This window comes from Neopsephotus bourkii, unplaced genomic scaffold (genome assembly GCF_033783945.1).
Source record: "Neopsephotus bourkii isolate Nb327-2 ecotype Australia unplaced genomic scaffold, CSIRO-AGI_Nbou_v1 NB_1632, whole genome shotgun sequence".
In the NCBI taxonomy this organism is placed as follows: domain Eukaryota; kingdom Metazoa; phylum Chordata; class Aves; order Psittaciformes; family Psittacidae; genus Neopsephotus; species Neopsephotus bourkii.
Window position 1 is genome coordinate 795,910 of NW_026902107.1, and position 16,869 is coordinate 812,778.

A 16,869-nucleotide genomic window follows, 5' to 3' on the forward strand; every position below is an offset into this window, starting at 1 on the left:
GGGGCTCTCCATCCTCTCTGCTTCGCTCCAGCGCCGCTTTTCCTGCCGGAGACACCGGTCCCGCTGTACCCGAGCAGCCGCTGGTTCCTCCCCTCCCCTTTTCCCTTCTCAGATCACTGCGTCCTTTCACTGTTTGCTCCCCCCAAATCTCATTCCCACCCCCCAAAACTTCCATTGCCCCACAGCAGCTCCGAGTATTTGTAAAACCAAGCTCAGACCCTGGCCATAAAGCTCCAGTTAAGCGTCACACAGGCAGCCACACAGAGGACTACGCCAGGGGAACAGAAGGCCCGGAGCTGAGATGTGACAGCTTTGGCAAGTCAGAAACTCACTCTCAATGTCTCTGTGCTTAACAAGCATTTGGGCTTTGGCAGTGCCATCACCCTCCTCCTCCAGCCCTTGAACAGACAGGAGGAACCCCACACACAGTATTGGGATTCTCGTTCTTTTCTCAACAAGTGAAGGAATGTATTAATAATGACCTGAGGGTTTTGTCATTGCTAATTATGCCTGATCTTGTACATGGCATCTGACCCAGTACTCACAGCTCCATTATGCAGCACTAGATCTTCAGCCTCTTTGGGAAGCACACTATGGAGCAGGTTCAAGCTTTTGCCTCAAAGGTCAGCTCTGTATTCCCTGGCCCTCACTTCTGCACATGGAGCCTGGCCCACAGCCCCATGCTCTCAGCTTACACAAGACTGACACGTGCCATTAAGAGCCCTAAACCTGCCCTATACCTCTGCTGCAGAGGGGTGGCTGCTCCCAGGGGGTGAAAGTACAGGATCAGAACACTCTGAAACTCCTTCAGGGAAAGGATCCAATCAGGGCTGCCTGTGCCTGGCTTATCTCAATTCTTCTTTCATTCAAACAGAGCAATATCAGCTTTTGGTTAAGCACAACTCTTATGCAATCAAGGGTAGCAAGTGTGATACATAAAAGCTCTCAAAACTGAGATTCCTTCTTTAGCAGGCCCCATAAGACAGGGCAAGCAGTCCAGGATGCATTAGCCCCTTAAAGAAAACAAGAATGTCACTTGGGCAGTGCAGGATGCTCCATGTCTGGAGCCATCCTGCAGCCAAGCCTTGAGATCGGGAGTGCAAATGGAGGAAGACAGCTGCTCACCAAGAGCAGTGCCACCAGTGTCTGACACCCAAGGCTTCCCTGCTCCAAGGGAACACACACACTGCAGCACAGCACTTCAGATCAGAAGCTTTACACTGAAGTTCCGTGGCTGTTCATACCCCAACTGCAGCCTTGCCTTCCCCCCAGAGGAGCATGAGCCCCTACAGAAGGGAAGGGTTTGGGGTGTTCTCAAGGCAGCTGTACCCTACACCAACTTCGTACCCAACCCACCGAAAAAGCACCTTTCCTCAGAGCACAGGTGCACTCATACCCATTCCTTACACACAGGAGTTAATCTCCATCCCAGGGCCCAACGCACTGACCCAAGGCATCTGGCACACACCAAAACAACTCTTGGCCACAGCACCATTGTCACTGGGGCAGGTGGAGGATCCCAGCACAGAACAGGTTCCTGCCTTCCATGCTCTGACAGGGCAGGATGCGGGACACAAGTCACCATTGAATAGAACAAGCCATCTTCTAGCAACCCTCATCAAAAGCAGGCTCAGATCAGTCATGTGGCAACAAGGACTCGTTTGTTGAAGCATCAGCACCCAAAGGGAGGTGGCTCTGAACTCCTTTGCACAAAAACACACAACAGCTGACGCCTGCTGAGGTGTCCAAACAAAGCTCTGATTGTAGGATTAAGACAATGGGAGTGCTCTAGGAAAGGCAGCAGCATGGCCGGGGATGTGAGAACCCTTCCACCCATCACTGGGAGCCTGCTGCCCACCTCAGCCAACCCATTTGGTTTCTCAGGTCATTGCCAGAAGTCATTCTCATAACAGCACTGTGCAGCTTTATTTAGTCACTCAGTTACAGCAGTATTTTAGCAGACTGGGACAGAGTCAGATTTTTGAAGTGTAACATATTTAGCATGGAACAGTATATTTTACTTATTCCTTTCACAAACGTCTTACAGAGCTGATACAGTACTAGCCATCAACCCAGCAACAAGCGCGCTGGAGTAGAAAAGGATGCAACAAGAAGATAGCTACACTGGAAAGACAACACTTTAGAAAAAGTGAAACATGGACCGTCTCTCCTCTAGCCCCCAAGCAAAGTGTACAGTTTGGATCTAATTTTACAGCTCTACATCAGTTTCTAGAAACTTAAAGAAAAAGAAAACAGAACCGAAACAAAACCAAAGAGAAAACCACTGGCCAGTACAGTCTTTGGATATTTAGAGGAGGGGGAGAGAGTCAGTTTCCAGAATGAAGTCAGTCGGTTTCAGCCTCACCAGGGTCTTTGCCTTCTTTGTTCTTTCTAACCTCTTCAATATGCTTGTCCTGCAAGACAACAGCAAGGAAGCAGTTAGCTGACGGGCAGGCTCCAGCTTGCTTCCCACATGGGTTACTGACACCTGCTCCAGGATGAAGCATGTAAGAAAGCAGGGAGATGCTGCTCCAACTCCATCCATTCCCTCTCCCCCAAGAGGAGGATTTCTGCAGTCTTCTGCAGATTTAGCCTTTCAGTATGAGACCAGCACAGAACCACCGCGTTGTATGTCTACAAATTCATAGCACCCCCCTCACTTGGCCATTTACTTGGCTTTATTTAAGCAGGATTTGAAGTAGGAAGCATGGATAAACTCACTCCCAAAGGGGAACTGGGACTCCACACCCACCTTCTCCCTCAAGCGCTCCAGTTTAGCGGCCATTTGTGCCTCACGGTTTTCTTTGTTTGCTTCCATTTTGTGGGTCAGCTTCTCCTCTGCCATTTTGCTGAAGTTGTTGTTCTCCTCAATGGCTTTCTGCAGCACCTCCTTCTCGTGCTCCCGCTTCTCAGCCAGCTGCTTCAGGACTTCTGCTTCATGAGACTAATGAAACAGAGGAGGGGTGCTTTGACCATGAGAGAGGAACCACGCAGGCAGCTACAGCTGCGCTGCTCACAGCTCCAAGGAGGAAGGATTTGCTGCTGGTTTACAACAGCACAACTTTGATACAGGACCAAGCTCCCCAGTGCTCCCCTACCCACAGAACCCGTATTTCACCATCACAACCTCCCACAAGACTTCCGTTTCTGTTGTTAACACACAGGTTTTGTTAAATGGGGTTTTTTGGAGGGGAAAAAACTTATTCAAGTATTAACACTGATGGATCTTTCCTAGAAGGCTCTCACTTCTCATAACAGTGAATCTGTGGTTCGGGTCATACAGGAGGCGCTTCCATTCGTAAGCCTCTGCATATTCAAGAGCTCCAAGCTACATCTCAACAGCAAGATCCTGCACCAAGTTCGACACTGCATTCACACACCTTCTCACTGCACATTCACCACTATGTCTTCTAGGAGGAAATGGATCTTACGATGTCAAAGACCAGGAAACACTTCATCCTGAAAGCACAACCCCTCTCAACTACACATTTTCTCTCCCAGTTTTTCAAGTGACCACTCAAGACCACTTTGGGAACAAAGCTGGAGCTTTGCAGACCATAACAAAAGTTCCCAAAAGCCTCAAGAGACTCCAAAGTAGTTCAATGAATACTCCATTTACCATAATACAAATTGAGAATCACTTGTCCCACGCACGCCATTAATAGTAATTTAAAAAGTCAAACAAGGAAGCAAAACAACTCGCCCAGACTGCTTGAGCAGAGCTCACTTAGGCTGATTCAAGTTTACCTTACGCCTCTCTTCTGCTGCTTCCAATTTCTTCTGGATCTCCTCCAATGACACATCCTTCTTCTTTGGGGGAGAAAGAGGGAATTCTGGAACGGCTTCTTTTGAGCGGGGACTGAGTATCAGCTCAAATGCCTGCCCAGAGGCACGCTTTTCCAGTTCCTTCACTTGAATATCTAGGAACATGGGGGGGGGGACACACAACAAAGAAACAGAACAATGTTTTAAGCTAGGAACTGAAGTAACGCGAACAACAGCCTCCAAATACTCAGCACTCAGCACCAACAAAGCCCACTTGAGGAAGCAGTTAGAATGGGAGCCAATGCTCTAATTTTAAGCAGCATCATCACCATCCAAAACCACAGCAGGCAATTGTCTGCAGTTTTTCATTGCACATTTACACTATCCAAGCACCTGGCATTTGATTTTAGCCTTTAATATCCAGGGCCATGAAAACAAGATTATCCCCATTGCCAAGGAAAATTCACCCGTTCTCCAATGACAAGTTTAAGGAGGTTTCAAGGTGTCTGCCTAAAGACCTGACACCAGGTTTCAAAGAACCATGCAAGCCAGCCTCCTCTCTTCAAACACCTCTGAGGAGATACAGCAGGCCCTGGCATGATGTCAGCTGTACCAGCACACCAGCTTTGATCACCAAGATGATCGTCAGCTCTGTTCACAGAGCAGATGGCATGCAGCTGAGCTGAAGCCCATCTGCTACCAGCCTCCTCCAAGAGGGCTTTCGTTATGCTGTCACAAGCACCCAGTTCCAACAGCTTCTCCCAAGCAGCCTCGAGATGGGTGAAAACCCCCGTGACAACGCTTGATTTTACTAGATTGGATTTTCCAAATCATTTGTGAGGAAACTGGGAGGAAAAAAAAACACATCAGAGTATTTAGCACATAATATCACATACCAGAAGTAGCCATGACCAAGAAAATACGAGTCCAGAAACCAGCTCTGCAAGAACGCCAATCAGCTGGAGTCCTAGACAACAAAGAAAGATGCTTTTGAATAGCAAGTACATGAATTTCACCTGCCTCCTAATAAAAATGGTTGAGCACAATCAAACAAAAGACAGTTAATGCAGTCAGCAATTCCAGCCTTGGAGGATGATGTACATGAACAGCAGCAATGTTCCCCATTATGGGTGCTGCAGGATCTATGTGTATGGCTGCAGATGGGTGGTTTCAGTCCCCGTTTGCTCCACCGTGATTAAGAACCGCAAACAAAGGCTCCCATCGGACCGCTCATTCAGCAGCGGCCGCGCCACGGTGTTGCGCAGGGCGGGTGCCCGGCAGGGCGGCACAGCCGCGCCGAGCTCCTTTACACCCGCGTTGGTCCGAGCCACTGGAGCGGGTCGGGAGCGCGCACACGGACGCGAGAACAGTGCCACAACGCGCGTTAACCCCGCGAAGGATGCTTTGGTCCCAGCCGCCGCCGAGGCGCGGCCCCGCGCCGTGTGCGCGCTCCCGGCGCCGCCCGGCCTCCCAACGGCGACGCCCCCCGCTCCGCCTCGCAGCCAATGGGAGCCGAGCCCAAGGCCCCGCCCGCGCCTTCCCAACCGCACCGAATTCAAACCGCCGGGGAGGCAGAGCGCGCGCGCGCGCGATCCCGCGGGGGGCTAGAGGGAGGGCGGGGCCAACGGCAACATCCGGGCACCTGCCGCCCCCCGCCGCAGGTGCGGGCCCCACGCCCCACCCCAGAGCGAGGGGAACGGGGAGAGACTGGGGCCGCGAGCCGGGGCCCCCGCACCACCCCTCGCTAAGCGGGACTCAGCTGCGGGAACCCGAGCGCGGCAGCGTCGGGGCGCCCCGCCCGGGCGCCGCCCCTTCCCCACTAACAATGGCGGGGTCCTGTAAGCGAGGGGAGGGGGCGCCGCCGCCGCGAGCAGGGCGTCGCCCGCTCCCGGGACAAAAGACCCCGCGCTCGGCGCCGCGAGCGGCGCCCCCCGCCCATTGTCTCCCTTCCCTTTGTTCCCGCGACTCCCGCCATCAGAACGGACAAAAAGCGGCGGACGCAGCGCCCCTTCCCCAGGCGCCCTCAAACGACTGCGGCCCCCGCTGCGGTCTCCTTCCTCCTGCCCCCCATCCTTAGACCCCCTCCACTGCGGCACCGCCACCCGCTCCCTCGGAGCGCCCCGGGCTCCGTGCGGCATCGCCCCCGCTCTGCCGGCACCGAGGGGCCGCGGAAGCCCCGCTCCGCTCGCGGGGTCCCGGTGCCGCCACCGCCACGCACCCACCTGCCCGCGCCGCCGCTCCGGCCGCACTCCGCTCCCGCCCGCCGCGCCGCGCACAAAAGCGCCAAACAATGGCACGTGACCCGCCCCGCCCCGCTGCCATTGGCCGAGCGCGGCGGCACGTGCCGCCCGACGGGGGACTGGCGGGGGAGAAAGGGGAGGGGGAGGGGGCCGGCGGCGAGGAGCGAGGTGGGGGGTGCGCGCCCACTCCCCGCCGCCCGGTGCATGCCGGGAAGTGTAGTCCCGCGCTCTCGGGGGCGGGGGGAGTGCGGGGTTCGGGGGGGGCAGAGACCCCCGGACCTGCGGGTCCCACGCGGGGGGTGCGGGCTCCCGCGGCGGTGTCCGTCCCCCTCCCGCTCCCCCCGTGCTCGACGGCTCCAGGACTCCCTTTGTCTGCTCCGCTGCGGAGCCAGGAGCGGCCCCAGCGCGGCCGCGGTCCCCCTTGGCCGCCCGCCCCGTCGGGGGCACGGGGCTGGGCGCTGAGCTCGGAGCCCTCGGTCCCGTCACGGGCAGCGCTGCTCGGGGGCAGCGCGATCACCGCGTGCCTCCGGTCCCCGCCGGGTCGCGGCCGGTGCAGACCAGCCCTAAAGCGGGTCCGCGGCGCTGGTGGTGCGGCCGCCCCATGGCCCCTGCAGTGCGTTCTGGGGACGTGGCCGTCCCCTGTGGGGTGACAGCAGGGAGTCAAAGCACATCTGCAACACCCGTGTCCGTGTGGGTTCCATGGCATGCACGTAACGGCCCTGTAAAGATGCTCCATCCTTGCCCCATGGGCTGCACTGTGAGCATTCCCCTTTCCAAGATAAAGCTATTGCCAAGCGCAGGGAAGTGGTTCTCATGCAAATGTGCTTTTAATGAACCGGCTGCGTTTGTGCATGCTCCATACAAATGACCTGGGCACAATCCCCACGGTAGCCTCGTGCTCCAGCCACTTGAGTTACACGAGAGTCAACGTGCACAAAGGCAGATGGCCAGAGGACAGCACGCACGTTCTGCTGCAACACAAGCCCAAAACAACAGCATCCCTACCCTCAGGGCTGAAGAAAGGACTTTTCCAAAGGCCCCACCCTTGTGCGCACCCTTAAAAACGAGGATTTTGCACCAAAAAAAGATAAAATACAAAAACCCCACCTTGCATGCGGGTAATATTGTGACAGAACCGCACAAAGCTTTCAAAACAGAGATTATTTTAAACACTTGCCCTGTTTTTCAGTGATCTGATGTCTATTTCCATGGAAACCACATCCAGCCACCGAGCTGCTAGAACTGGGGAGAGTTTTCTGCTGGAGCGCCTTGCTGGGCATGGGAAGAGCCATTTTCCAGCAGCGTGTTAGAGCCTTTCCATGTGCCTGAAGGGGTTTCAGTGTCCAAATGCTGTGGCTGCTTGGCCCTTCAGGTCATGCCTGGTGCCGTCACAGGGCTCCTGGCTCAATAGCAGCGGTGGGTGCGCAGACAGCACACACACAACACGTGTTTTTAAGTGAAACATCTTGAATGCTTGGATTACATTGCATGAAATGCTGCTGGAAGACAAAGCAGCCAAAAGAGCGTGCCATCAGCCTCTGTTTTACTTGATTGTTGATTAATTGTCGTCTGTGTAGATCAACAGTGTGTTGGATGCTTTAATATTAATGCTTTTTAGTCAAATCAGTGAGCTTATCCTAGGATGAGCTCAGCATTTCCCAGAGGAAACAAGGCTTCCTGGGCTCAGGGCTTTCTGTTTGGTACCTGTGTGACTGCCTCCAGTCAGCCTGAGAGGTGATGATGAAACATCATTTGCCACCACTGAGGAAGGGATGCAGGCTGAGATAAAACCAGGAATCCCGCAGGGGCTGTTCTCCGTGATTTCCATCTTATTTCCTGGGCTTCTCACGGGGAAAGAAAGAAAGGAAAAAAGGACCTGAATGTAACTTACGTTCCTTTGCAGATCGGCTTTAAAGCCAAACCCATTCCTTTCAGATAAGAACTCTCTGATGTAAAAGGCAACCTGGTTTATTGATGAGAGGCACGGAGCTGGGGTCTGTTCTCAGCTCTGGCGTTTTCCATGCTGAGCCTCTTCAGCAACCCCTTTCCAACACCTGCCACGGCTGTTCCCAACTTCAACCCAAACCATTGAGCACTATTGGGGTACAAAGAGAAACAAGGGCTCCTGGCAGCTGGGGAGGCACGGGGGCGATCTCGGGTTTGGCTTCGTTGCAAGAGCAGTTTTATTTTGGGAGCGTTTCATCAAACCCATTTCTCTCTGTGGAATTTATTTTTGTCTGATCTCGAGCAGAACGGGGAATATGAAAAGCTTTTATTTCATTTGCATTTGATTTGTGTTCATCGACACATCTACCGCAGCTCTAAACAGACTCCAGCAGCGTGTGCCTGTGGCAGGTTTTTAACCTACTGAATCCCTTATTGCCAATAAAAGCTTTTCGCTGTAATTCCAGGTTTCCCAAAGGAAAAGAGGAGGCAGCAGCAGAAGTTCCCTCCATCGTGTCACTATTTAGCCCCAAAACAGTGTTTGAGATGGAAGACACCATTTCAAGCCCAACTCCAGCCACATCAGCCAGATGAAATTCTGCATCTTGAGGATAACAAAGGACCACAGCAGAACCTGCTACAGATATTCCCAGAATAGAAAGAGCCAAAGGCTCCATAAATTAGGAATGTGTCCTACCCTGAGGATGGATCCGAGCCAGGGATAACAGCACCCACTTAAATCATTGCCCTGTGCAACCCAAGTCATGCCACAGCTCAGGGGGTGCTCAGGCCCCCTTGGTCCCACACACTGTGCTCTCAGTGGAACAGGTCCATCACAGCCCCGTCAGAACACTCCCTGTACGTGTGAATTTAGGACGTGACACGCTCAGATTTAGCATCGAGATTAAAGCGTTTCCTCTCTGTGCTTCTCAAAACATCCCACGAGGAGTCTGACATAACCAGGAGACAACTCAGCCCACAGCAGCTTTGTTAACCCGCAAAAATATTCCATCTCCAATGAGAAAATGTGCTTTCTGAGCATCAAATTGCCACCCTCAAGCGCTGGTGCTGGAAGGGCTGACAGCTGTTTGCTCATCAGAGAGTATTTTGAAGCACTTTGGTAAGTAATATTAGCAAATATCTGCTAAGATTGGCAACAGGCATTGTATTAGCAAAGTTCATCCTAAAACCAGCAACCCAATACAGCGTTTGACCCGAGTCAACCAGCAACCCAATACAGCGTTTGACCCGAGTCAATAAATAACCTGCTAGTGGAGATAGTCATTCAAAAGAAACCTGTTCTTGGCAGCAGAAGGATGTTTCCTTTTATCCATGTTTCCTTTTATCCATGTTTCCTTTTATCCGTGTTTCCCAGTCTTTGCATTATCATTCAGGCAAGTGTTTCCCACCCCGCAGCCTCCCCCTCTCCATGCCGGCTGTTCCCATGTGCTGCAGCCCGAGAGGCCTCCCAAGGTATCAGTGGCTCCAGAGGTCTCACAGTACCACAGTATCACAGTATGTTAGAGATTGGAAGGGACCTCAAAAGCTCATCCAGTCCAATCCCCCTGTCGGAGCAGGAACACCTAGATAAGGTTACACAGGAACGTGTCCAGGCGGGTTTTGAATGTCTCCAGAGAAGGAGACTCCACAACCTCCCTGGGCAGCCTGTTCCAGTGTTCCGTCACCCTCACTGAGAAGTTTCTTCTCAAGTTTAAGTGGAACCTCTTGTGTTCCAGTTTGCACCCATTGCCCCTTGTCCTGTCATTGTTTGCCACTGAGAAGAGCCTGGCTCCATCCTCGTGACACTCCCCCTTTATATATTTATATACACTAATAAGGTCACCCCTCAATCTCCTCCAAACTATAGAGACCCAGCTCCCTCAGTCTTTCCTCATAAGGGAGATGCTCCACTCCCTTCATCATCTCAGTTGTCCTGCGCTGGACTCTCTCCAGCAGGTCCCTGTCCTTCTTAAACTGAGGGGCCCAGAACTGACCTCCTGGTTCAATCCAAACACAGGCAAGGAACCCATAGAACTCAATAAGAAAATGAGACTTTTGGGGAGACTTTTGGTTTCCCAAAGGTAAGAACTGTTTAAGGGAATTGCTGTTTACTGGAGGTATTTAGGTGGATGTTGTGTTTATGCTGGGAAACACCGTGAAGGAAATGTTCCCTTCGGAACAAATTTACACTTGCCAATGAGCTGTTGGAAATGATTTAATTGTTTTCAATCAGAGCTATGAAAACATAAATTAACAGCTTCAATACTGGGGCAATGTAACCCTGAAGCGTCACACGCGTGAGCACCTTCATCCTGGCCACACCAGGATGCTGGAGGAGATCTGGGTTGTACCCAGCCTGGCAAAGGAACAGCACAATTCCCTTCCCAGCCTGCTGGGAGATCTGCTGGCATGTTTTTCATTCTTTGTTTCCTAGGAAAGCGATGGAACGACTTGTGTATCTCCGAGGAGCTTTCTCCCCCAGCTCTTAGGCTTGGGAGGCAGTCTCTGTCCCTGCAATAAACATGGATAAGAGCTCAGTGACATGAATTCCACACATTTCTTGAGAACAGATGGCTGGGGAGAGGCAAGAGCGAGGAAAAGGCTTTCAGCACAAGCCCAACTATTATTAGAGCCCAAAGACTTCACACCAGCGGGAGCTGTCACAGCCGCTCCCAGGAGCGGGTGCAGTTTCCTCCATGGCACCAGCAGATCCTCCAGGACACCCATGTGCGGTTGGGCTCTCCCGGCACCCCTGTCCCGTATCCATGCGGATGCTGGCTCCCACCTCTGCTACGCCCAGAAGCACCCAGTGAAAGACCCTGAGGCCTCCTCACATTGCTCCCCCTTTTTTGCCTCGCCCCATTTCTCTGCATCCTTGCTGCTTCTCCCTTTCTGCTCCCGACAGGAGCTCACAGATTTGCATTTCCCATATGGAGCACCAGGAGCTCTGCTATTCACGGCAGCCCATAAACAACTCCGCTGAGGGCTCAAAAATAACTCAGATGCACAGAGCTGCACCCCCCCAGTGCTAGTGAGGGGCTGGGAGAAAGCACGAGGAAAGGGGTTATGGGTTGGGGTGGGTTTGTTGCGTGGGAGCCGAGAGGAGATGCGCTAATTAGATCTCAAGGTGTCAGAGTCAGCCCCTCCAGCTGGGGTAGAGCAGAGACTGGGATTTTGACAAGCGATGCCTCGGGAAGCCATCAAATATTCAGCAGCCATAGAAGATTCCAGTAAAAACGTTGGCTTTGGCTCTTTGGAAATGAAGGGGGGGGAGATGGACACAAAAGATGGGTAAAGCGCTAATTGCTCCCCAGTTCCTTGCATTGAAGGTATGGATTGGGCTCTACCTGCAGCCCAGCAAAGCCATTGTGTTACAACACTAACCTGGCATGATATAGTTAAAAATATACCCTGTCAAGACAAAATGTAGCTTGGAAGTGTCACAATGGGAGGAGTTCAGGGATGGAAATCCTCTTAAAGGAATACGACCTCCCCGCTGTCAAGTAAACAATATGGATGAGCCTGTACCAGCCCCCTGTTCCCACTAACAGCAAACGGGAGGATGATGCTCGGTGCAGGGCTCTGGGCTCTTTGCTCTCAGAGCTGTTTCACTGACAGAATCAATGTCAGGGAGCAGGCTTCAGTTATCCCTCACGGAGCTCCTGGGAGCAGGAGGGGTTGCGGGGCTCAGTCTGCAGGCTGATTCCAATCAAAGGCAGGGATTGGAGGCATCCCCCACTCTTTGCATCCCTCCCCAGGTAACACAGGAGATGCTGACCTGCCCAAGTGCCACACCACAGCTCAGTGTTTTAGGTGCTGTTTATGGGTGAGATGTGTCCCCAACCATAACACCACCAGAATAAAACATGCCTTTCCCACGGCATTTGTGAGCCAAGGAAACAAGTCCCTGCTTTATTATGGCACCTTTTAACTTGAGCCCAGATCTACGCTTCCACAGCTCCACCAAGCATTCTGCATAAAAACGGGTTAATTCCCACTCCATCCCACTGGCTCCTCACCCACTGCCTGGAATCAGCAGCACCGGCATGAAAACAGCACCTGCCCCTCACATTTGCTCAGTGTTTGATCCCTCTTTCCCCTGCTAATTGGCATTCATCATAGATCAATATATATATTAAAAGAAGAAAGAGCAGACACATCCAGTGCAGCGGGGAGCAGAGGCAAACGAAGCCAGCCTTTCTGGAGGAAAAGCACATCCCTGTCTCCTATGCAATAAACCAGCAAACTGCTGCCATGCACTGAAAGCCATACCCGCAGGGACTCCTGTTGTGATTCAGTTTAATTACAACCAAACCAACCCCCCCCCCCCGCAGGCCTGGTGTGAGGGATGCTGTTAGAGCATGTGAGGAGATGAAGGCAGCCTAAAGCAAGGGGCTGGGGGGTCCGGTGCTGCTGTGTCCCATGGGATGGGTGCTGACAGTCCCAGCACATCCCCACACCCCGGTCCAGGGTGAAGGCGTGAGAAACAGGGTTTAAAAGGAGGATGGGATGTGTGGGGTCCCTGCTCTCCCCTCTCCTCGCATTGGGGTGAAGAGCAGGAGCATCCACAGGGCTGAGCTTAGATCCCTAAAATGGGGGAAATCTGGGAATTGACCAAACCCCGTCCCTCCCATCTGTTTCAGGTTGGTTTTGGAGTAGTCTGGAACTAGAGAGTCCTCACGCAGCCCCTTCTCTCCTCCAGCACCTCAGTTTCCCTTCTCAGCCCTTATTTTCTCTCTTGATTCAGGAACCATCCCTATGGTCAGCAACAGACGGCTCCAGCCTGAAATGGGGTTTCTGCTGTCAAAACCCCAGTTGTACCCTCAAAAATACCCTTGCTGCTGCTGGCTGAGAGAACAGGAGCCCTTCTGGTCTGCAGCATCACATTCACAAGGCCAGGGGACTCAGCAAGCATCATGCCTGCAACCCGGCCGGACACTGAGGGTCTGCCCATGCAGCAGAGCCCCAGTCCTGCCCAGTGACCCAGCCAGGAGGAGCTGGGGCTTGAGGAGGTGCCAACACTGAGATGAATTCCTTGTGACCCCGAGCATGGGGGTTTCCAGCTCAGCACAGCCTGGAGCTGATGATCTACAGATGATAACTGGTGAGCACTCAGATGATAACGATTCGCTTTGGGGATGGAGAGACTTGATCTTTTCCTTTGGAACTGCACCCAGAGCAAAGCTTCGATTTGCCAATGGAAAACCCAACACATAAATCAAGCTTATACTCACCCATCAAAGGAATCCAAGGAGCCCTGCTCCCCAGGGTGCTGCCTAGGCTGGTAAGGAGTGGGGTCAGGATGCACCCACATCCCCACTGGTCCTCAGGGCTGGTTTCATGGCCGGACACCAGAGCTTGTGCAGCCCTCACTGCCAGCCTGGGCTCAGCTTGGGCATTCCTCAGCCATTGTGAGTCCCCCTTAGTTCTTTCCTGGCACATACAAGGAAACCCCACATACATACATACATACATACATACATACATGCACCCCCCGACAGTGTCCCAGTCATTACAAGGAGGTTTTAGCACGTCTCAATTTGCATTAATTAAATCGACGGGGAAGTTGGTTGAGTAAATGAGGGGGTTTTCAAGCAGCAGCAGATGCTGTGGCAGGCTGGAGCCGGTAACTCCGGTTTGGTGCCTGTGTGAGCAGCGGGATGGGGAGGGATATGCGGGAATCTGGATCTGCCGGAGGGAGGGAGGGAGCCGGGATGGGGAGGGTGGGAAGAAGACTCAGAAACCAAGAGCGGCTCCGAGCCGGCAGCATGGAAAGCTTTGGAGCCGAAGCGGGTGGGAGCGCAGAGGTTGCATCGTGGGGAAGAGGAATGCGCCCATTCAGAGCACAGCCATGGAGCAGGCATGGCTGTGAGGGGAATACAAATGGGCAGCAGGTTCTTGCTTGTTATCACTTTTCAAGCCACCGGGTGGAATATTAAAGCAGCTCGGACACGGAGATGCTCGGCTGGAAGTAAACCCGTTCCAATGCACAACCCTCACACAGGGGACCTGCGGGTGGCTGCCCCCCTGCCATAACGGGGTTGGTGTTTCCTTCCCACTTCCCTGGGAAGCGAACCCCCCTTTGTGGATAAACCACAAGGCACTGATGGATCAAACCCTTGCTGGTTCACGTTCAAAACTGAGCTTCTGCATTGTGAGGACACAGCAACCAAGAGCTGGTGCTGGTGGCAGAGCCCATACCAGGCTAACCTTTCACTCCTGCAAGTCCAGAGCAGCCCAAGCCACCCCAAAAACCATGGGGTCCCCCCTCTGGTTACTGCTAGCAGGGAACGATGCTCTGCCCCTGCCCATGGCTGGCCTGGGGAACACTGGCTCTGGCAGAGCTGCCCCAGCCCCTTTCTTTCCTATCTCCCATCAAAGCAACCCAAGCAAGCTGGGATGTGGGGAACTCCTTCCTCGCGTGATACACCACGGGCTCGTGCTGCATCCTTCAGGCACGCTGGGGCTGGAGCGTACAATGGGGATGTGGCTTCAGGCTGGATCTCAGCGCAGGTGCAGGCAGTGACATTGGGAAACGCTCAGAGAGGGCTCCTGCATCACCACATCCCAAGAGAGCAGAGCAGGGCCGATGGTGTCTGCCCTGCAAGGGGACCCCGGGGCTCTTTTGGACTCTCTTGTGGCCTCCAGAGCACAATGAGGGGCAGGTCCTGGGTGCAGAAGCCAGCTCAGGGGCAGGCAGAAGGAACCTGCCCAGCACTGGGATGGGAATAAGCAGCTGTGAGCCTGAGGGATAATGAATGTCAGAGGCACCCTCTGAGCACAGCCCCAAAAGCCTCTGCATAAGGGTCTCATGGAATTCATAGCCTGCCTCAGCTGGGCCATGACGGGGCCGCCCCCCTGTAGCTGCCAGCCCCGATCCCGGCCATGCTCATTCAGGGAGGAAAATGGGATTTGATTTCTGCACCAGTCGCTGTCTCTCAGTGTTAAAACGGGACCTGATGGGCTCTGTCCATCCCCCGCGGCTGCCCACATGATCCATCACATACACCAACCCTGCATGTCCCCAGCTCACCCTCAGCATCTCAGCAGAGCAGTCCTGAGGCTCCCGGGCTGTGCTGTTCGAGGTGTAAAACAGCTCAGATCAATCAGTCTGGAAGCCTCAAAAGCACTGCTTTCTTCGTGGTCCTGTTCACAGCAGTCCTTTGTGTCCCTGAGAGCAGAGGAGACATCAATGGGTGAACCCTCGGCTGCTGCACCGAGCTGTGTCCTGCCCCTGAGGCCATCCTGGAGCATCAAGCAAGGAGGACACAAACAGCTCAGCACCTGTGGGTGAGGTGCTGCTTTTCCATTCCCCTTCCTTCCCCTGGGGAAAGGCTTTGCCGGAACCCATGTCACCCATTGTCACTGCCCCGTGCTCCCAGCAGGAACGCCATGCTGGCAGCAGTGGGACAATGACAAAACAGATGATGTGCCAGGAGCCTAGGTGTTCCCAGGGGCAGCATCTCCCATCACAGTGCCAGTAAGGACCCGGGGCAGCGTCTCTGGTGGGGTAAATCCATGCAGCTCCACCGGCTTCAGCCTTTTGTCGGGATGGATGAGGACTGGACTCCCCTTTACAAACTGCCCCTTGCTCCAGCAGCTACGGTGTCACCCAGGAACGTGCTGTTGGCATTTCCACAGTGCCTTATGTGTTTGCAGCACTGTTCTTCATGCTGCAAAGCCATGACCGGGGGCAGCTGTCCCCATCCCTGCCACCCCCCCCCCCCCGATGCTGAGGACTGGGAGGACACTGCAGAGCCGGGGTGGCACTGGGGATGTGTCAGCGAGGGGTCAGTGTGGCGCTCTCTGCCAGAGCCGAGCATCCAGGGGAGGACAGCAGGAGATGGGGTCTGCATCCTCCCAGTGCAGAACTACACCTCCCAGTATGCACCAGGCCCTCGGACTACACCTCCCAGTATCCCCAGCACAACGACAGCTCTCAATGCTCCCCCCAGCGCCGCCAGACACCATCGCAGCCTCCAGTGCTCCCGCAGCTCCCAGTGCCTCCCACCCAGCGGCTCCCAGTAACCGTCCCAAGGTCCCAGGGCTCCCCCACCTCTCGGTTTCCCCCCGTGTCCCCCAATCCCCCCTCCCCAACCCATTGCCATGAACCGGGTCACAGCTCCCAGCGCGCCCTGCACTGCAGCTCCCGGTGCCACCCGCGGATGCGCGCTGCAGCTCCCAGTGCCCCCAGTGCGGGGCGCAACCCCAGTCCCCCCCATCGCACCCACCACGGAGGGGACCCTGCTTCTGTCTGCACCCAGCAGCGTTCCTGCCCTCATGGGACCCCCAGAGGTGCCCCCGGGATTCCCGCTGCCCGTCCCCAACTTCCCTGTCCTCAGTTAATCCGCTTTCTGCAGCCAAAGCAGCGCTCGGCCCCGTAATCCCCTCCGTGCCCAGGATTAACTCCATACAGGGCCAGGCCCGGCAGGCCTGGATTCGGTATAAACCCATCCGTACCAAGCAGCCCCACTCCGGCTCCCACTGCGCTCCCTTGGGTACACAGGGAAACTGAGGCTCGGGCTGGGCACCGAATGGGGCCCTGGGGCTGTCACTGCGTGTGGCAGCGGGTCCCACCTGGCTGCTGGGGCAGGGAGAGGGCACCCCGGCCATACCCACCAGCACAGCCCCCCGGGGGGGCCCTGCCCTATGTGGAGCCCAGAGCCCGGTCCCCCCGCAGGCTGAGCCCAGCCACGTCGCTCCATCCATGGGGCAGGGCGGAGGGCGGCTGGCGCGGCCGGGGATGCCAGGGTAGGGTGGGAACGGAGCGGCGAGCCCCGGCCTGTCCCTGCTGCCCGCGCCAGCTCCCGCAGCGGGGCTCAGCTCCCAGCACCCCGCATCGCCCCAGCAAAGCCGCTCGCAGGGGCTGCTCGGGGCCATCCCGCGATGGAGCCCTGCAGGACACGGGTGCGGGGTCCCG

The 16,869-nt window shown here is 54.9% G+C and overlaps 1 protein-coding gene across 1 annotated transcript; it reads right to left on the reverse strand.

Annotated features, from left to right (window-relative positions):
• Positions 1–1,907: 1,907 nt before the first annotated feature.
• STMN1 (stathmin 1) lies at positions 1,908–6,067 on the reverse strand. The gene is made up of 5 exons (XM_061373628.1): positions 5,988–6,067; positions 4,662–4,732; positions 3,748–3,920; positions 2,753–2,944; positions 1,908–2,414 (listed from the first exon to the last, which is right to left on the reverse strand). Exons 2-5 carry the CDS (start codon positions 4,672–4,674, stop codon positions 2,346–2,348), a joined length of 447 nt encoding a protein of 148 aa, XP_061229612.1. The 5' UTR covers positions 4,675–4,732; positions 5,988–6,067; the 3' UTR covers positions 1,908–2,345.
• Positions 6,068–16,869: the final 10,802 nt, after the last annotated feature.

Excerpts from the sequence above, each read along its gene's own strand:
- STMN1 (XM_061373628.1), bottom strand. Across the intron at positions 2,945-3,747 it reads CAGCAGAAGAGAGGCGTAAG|TCTCATGAAGCAGAAGTCCT; the intron begins GTAAACTTGAAT and ends CTGTTTCATTAG. Across the intron at positions 2,415-2,752 it reads TGGAGCGCTTGAGGGAGAAG|GACAAGCATATTGAAGAGGT; the intron begins GTGGGTGTGGAG and ends GTTGTCTTGCAG.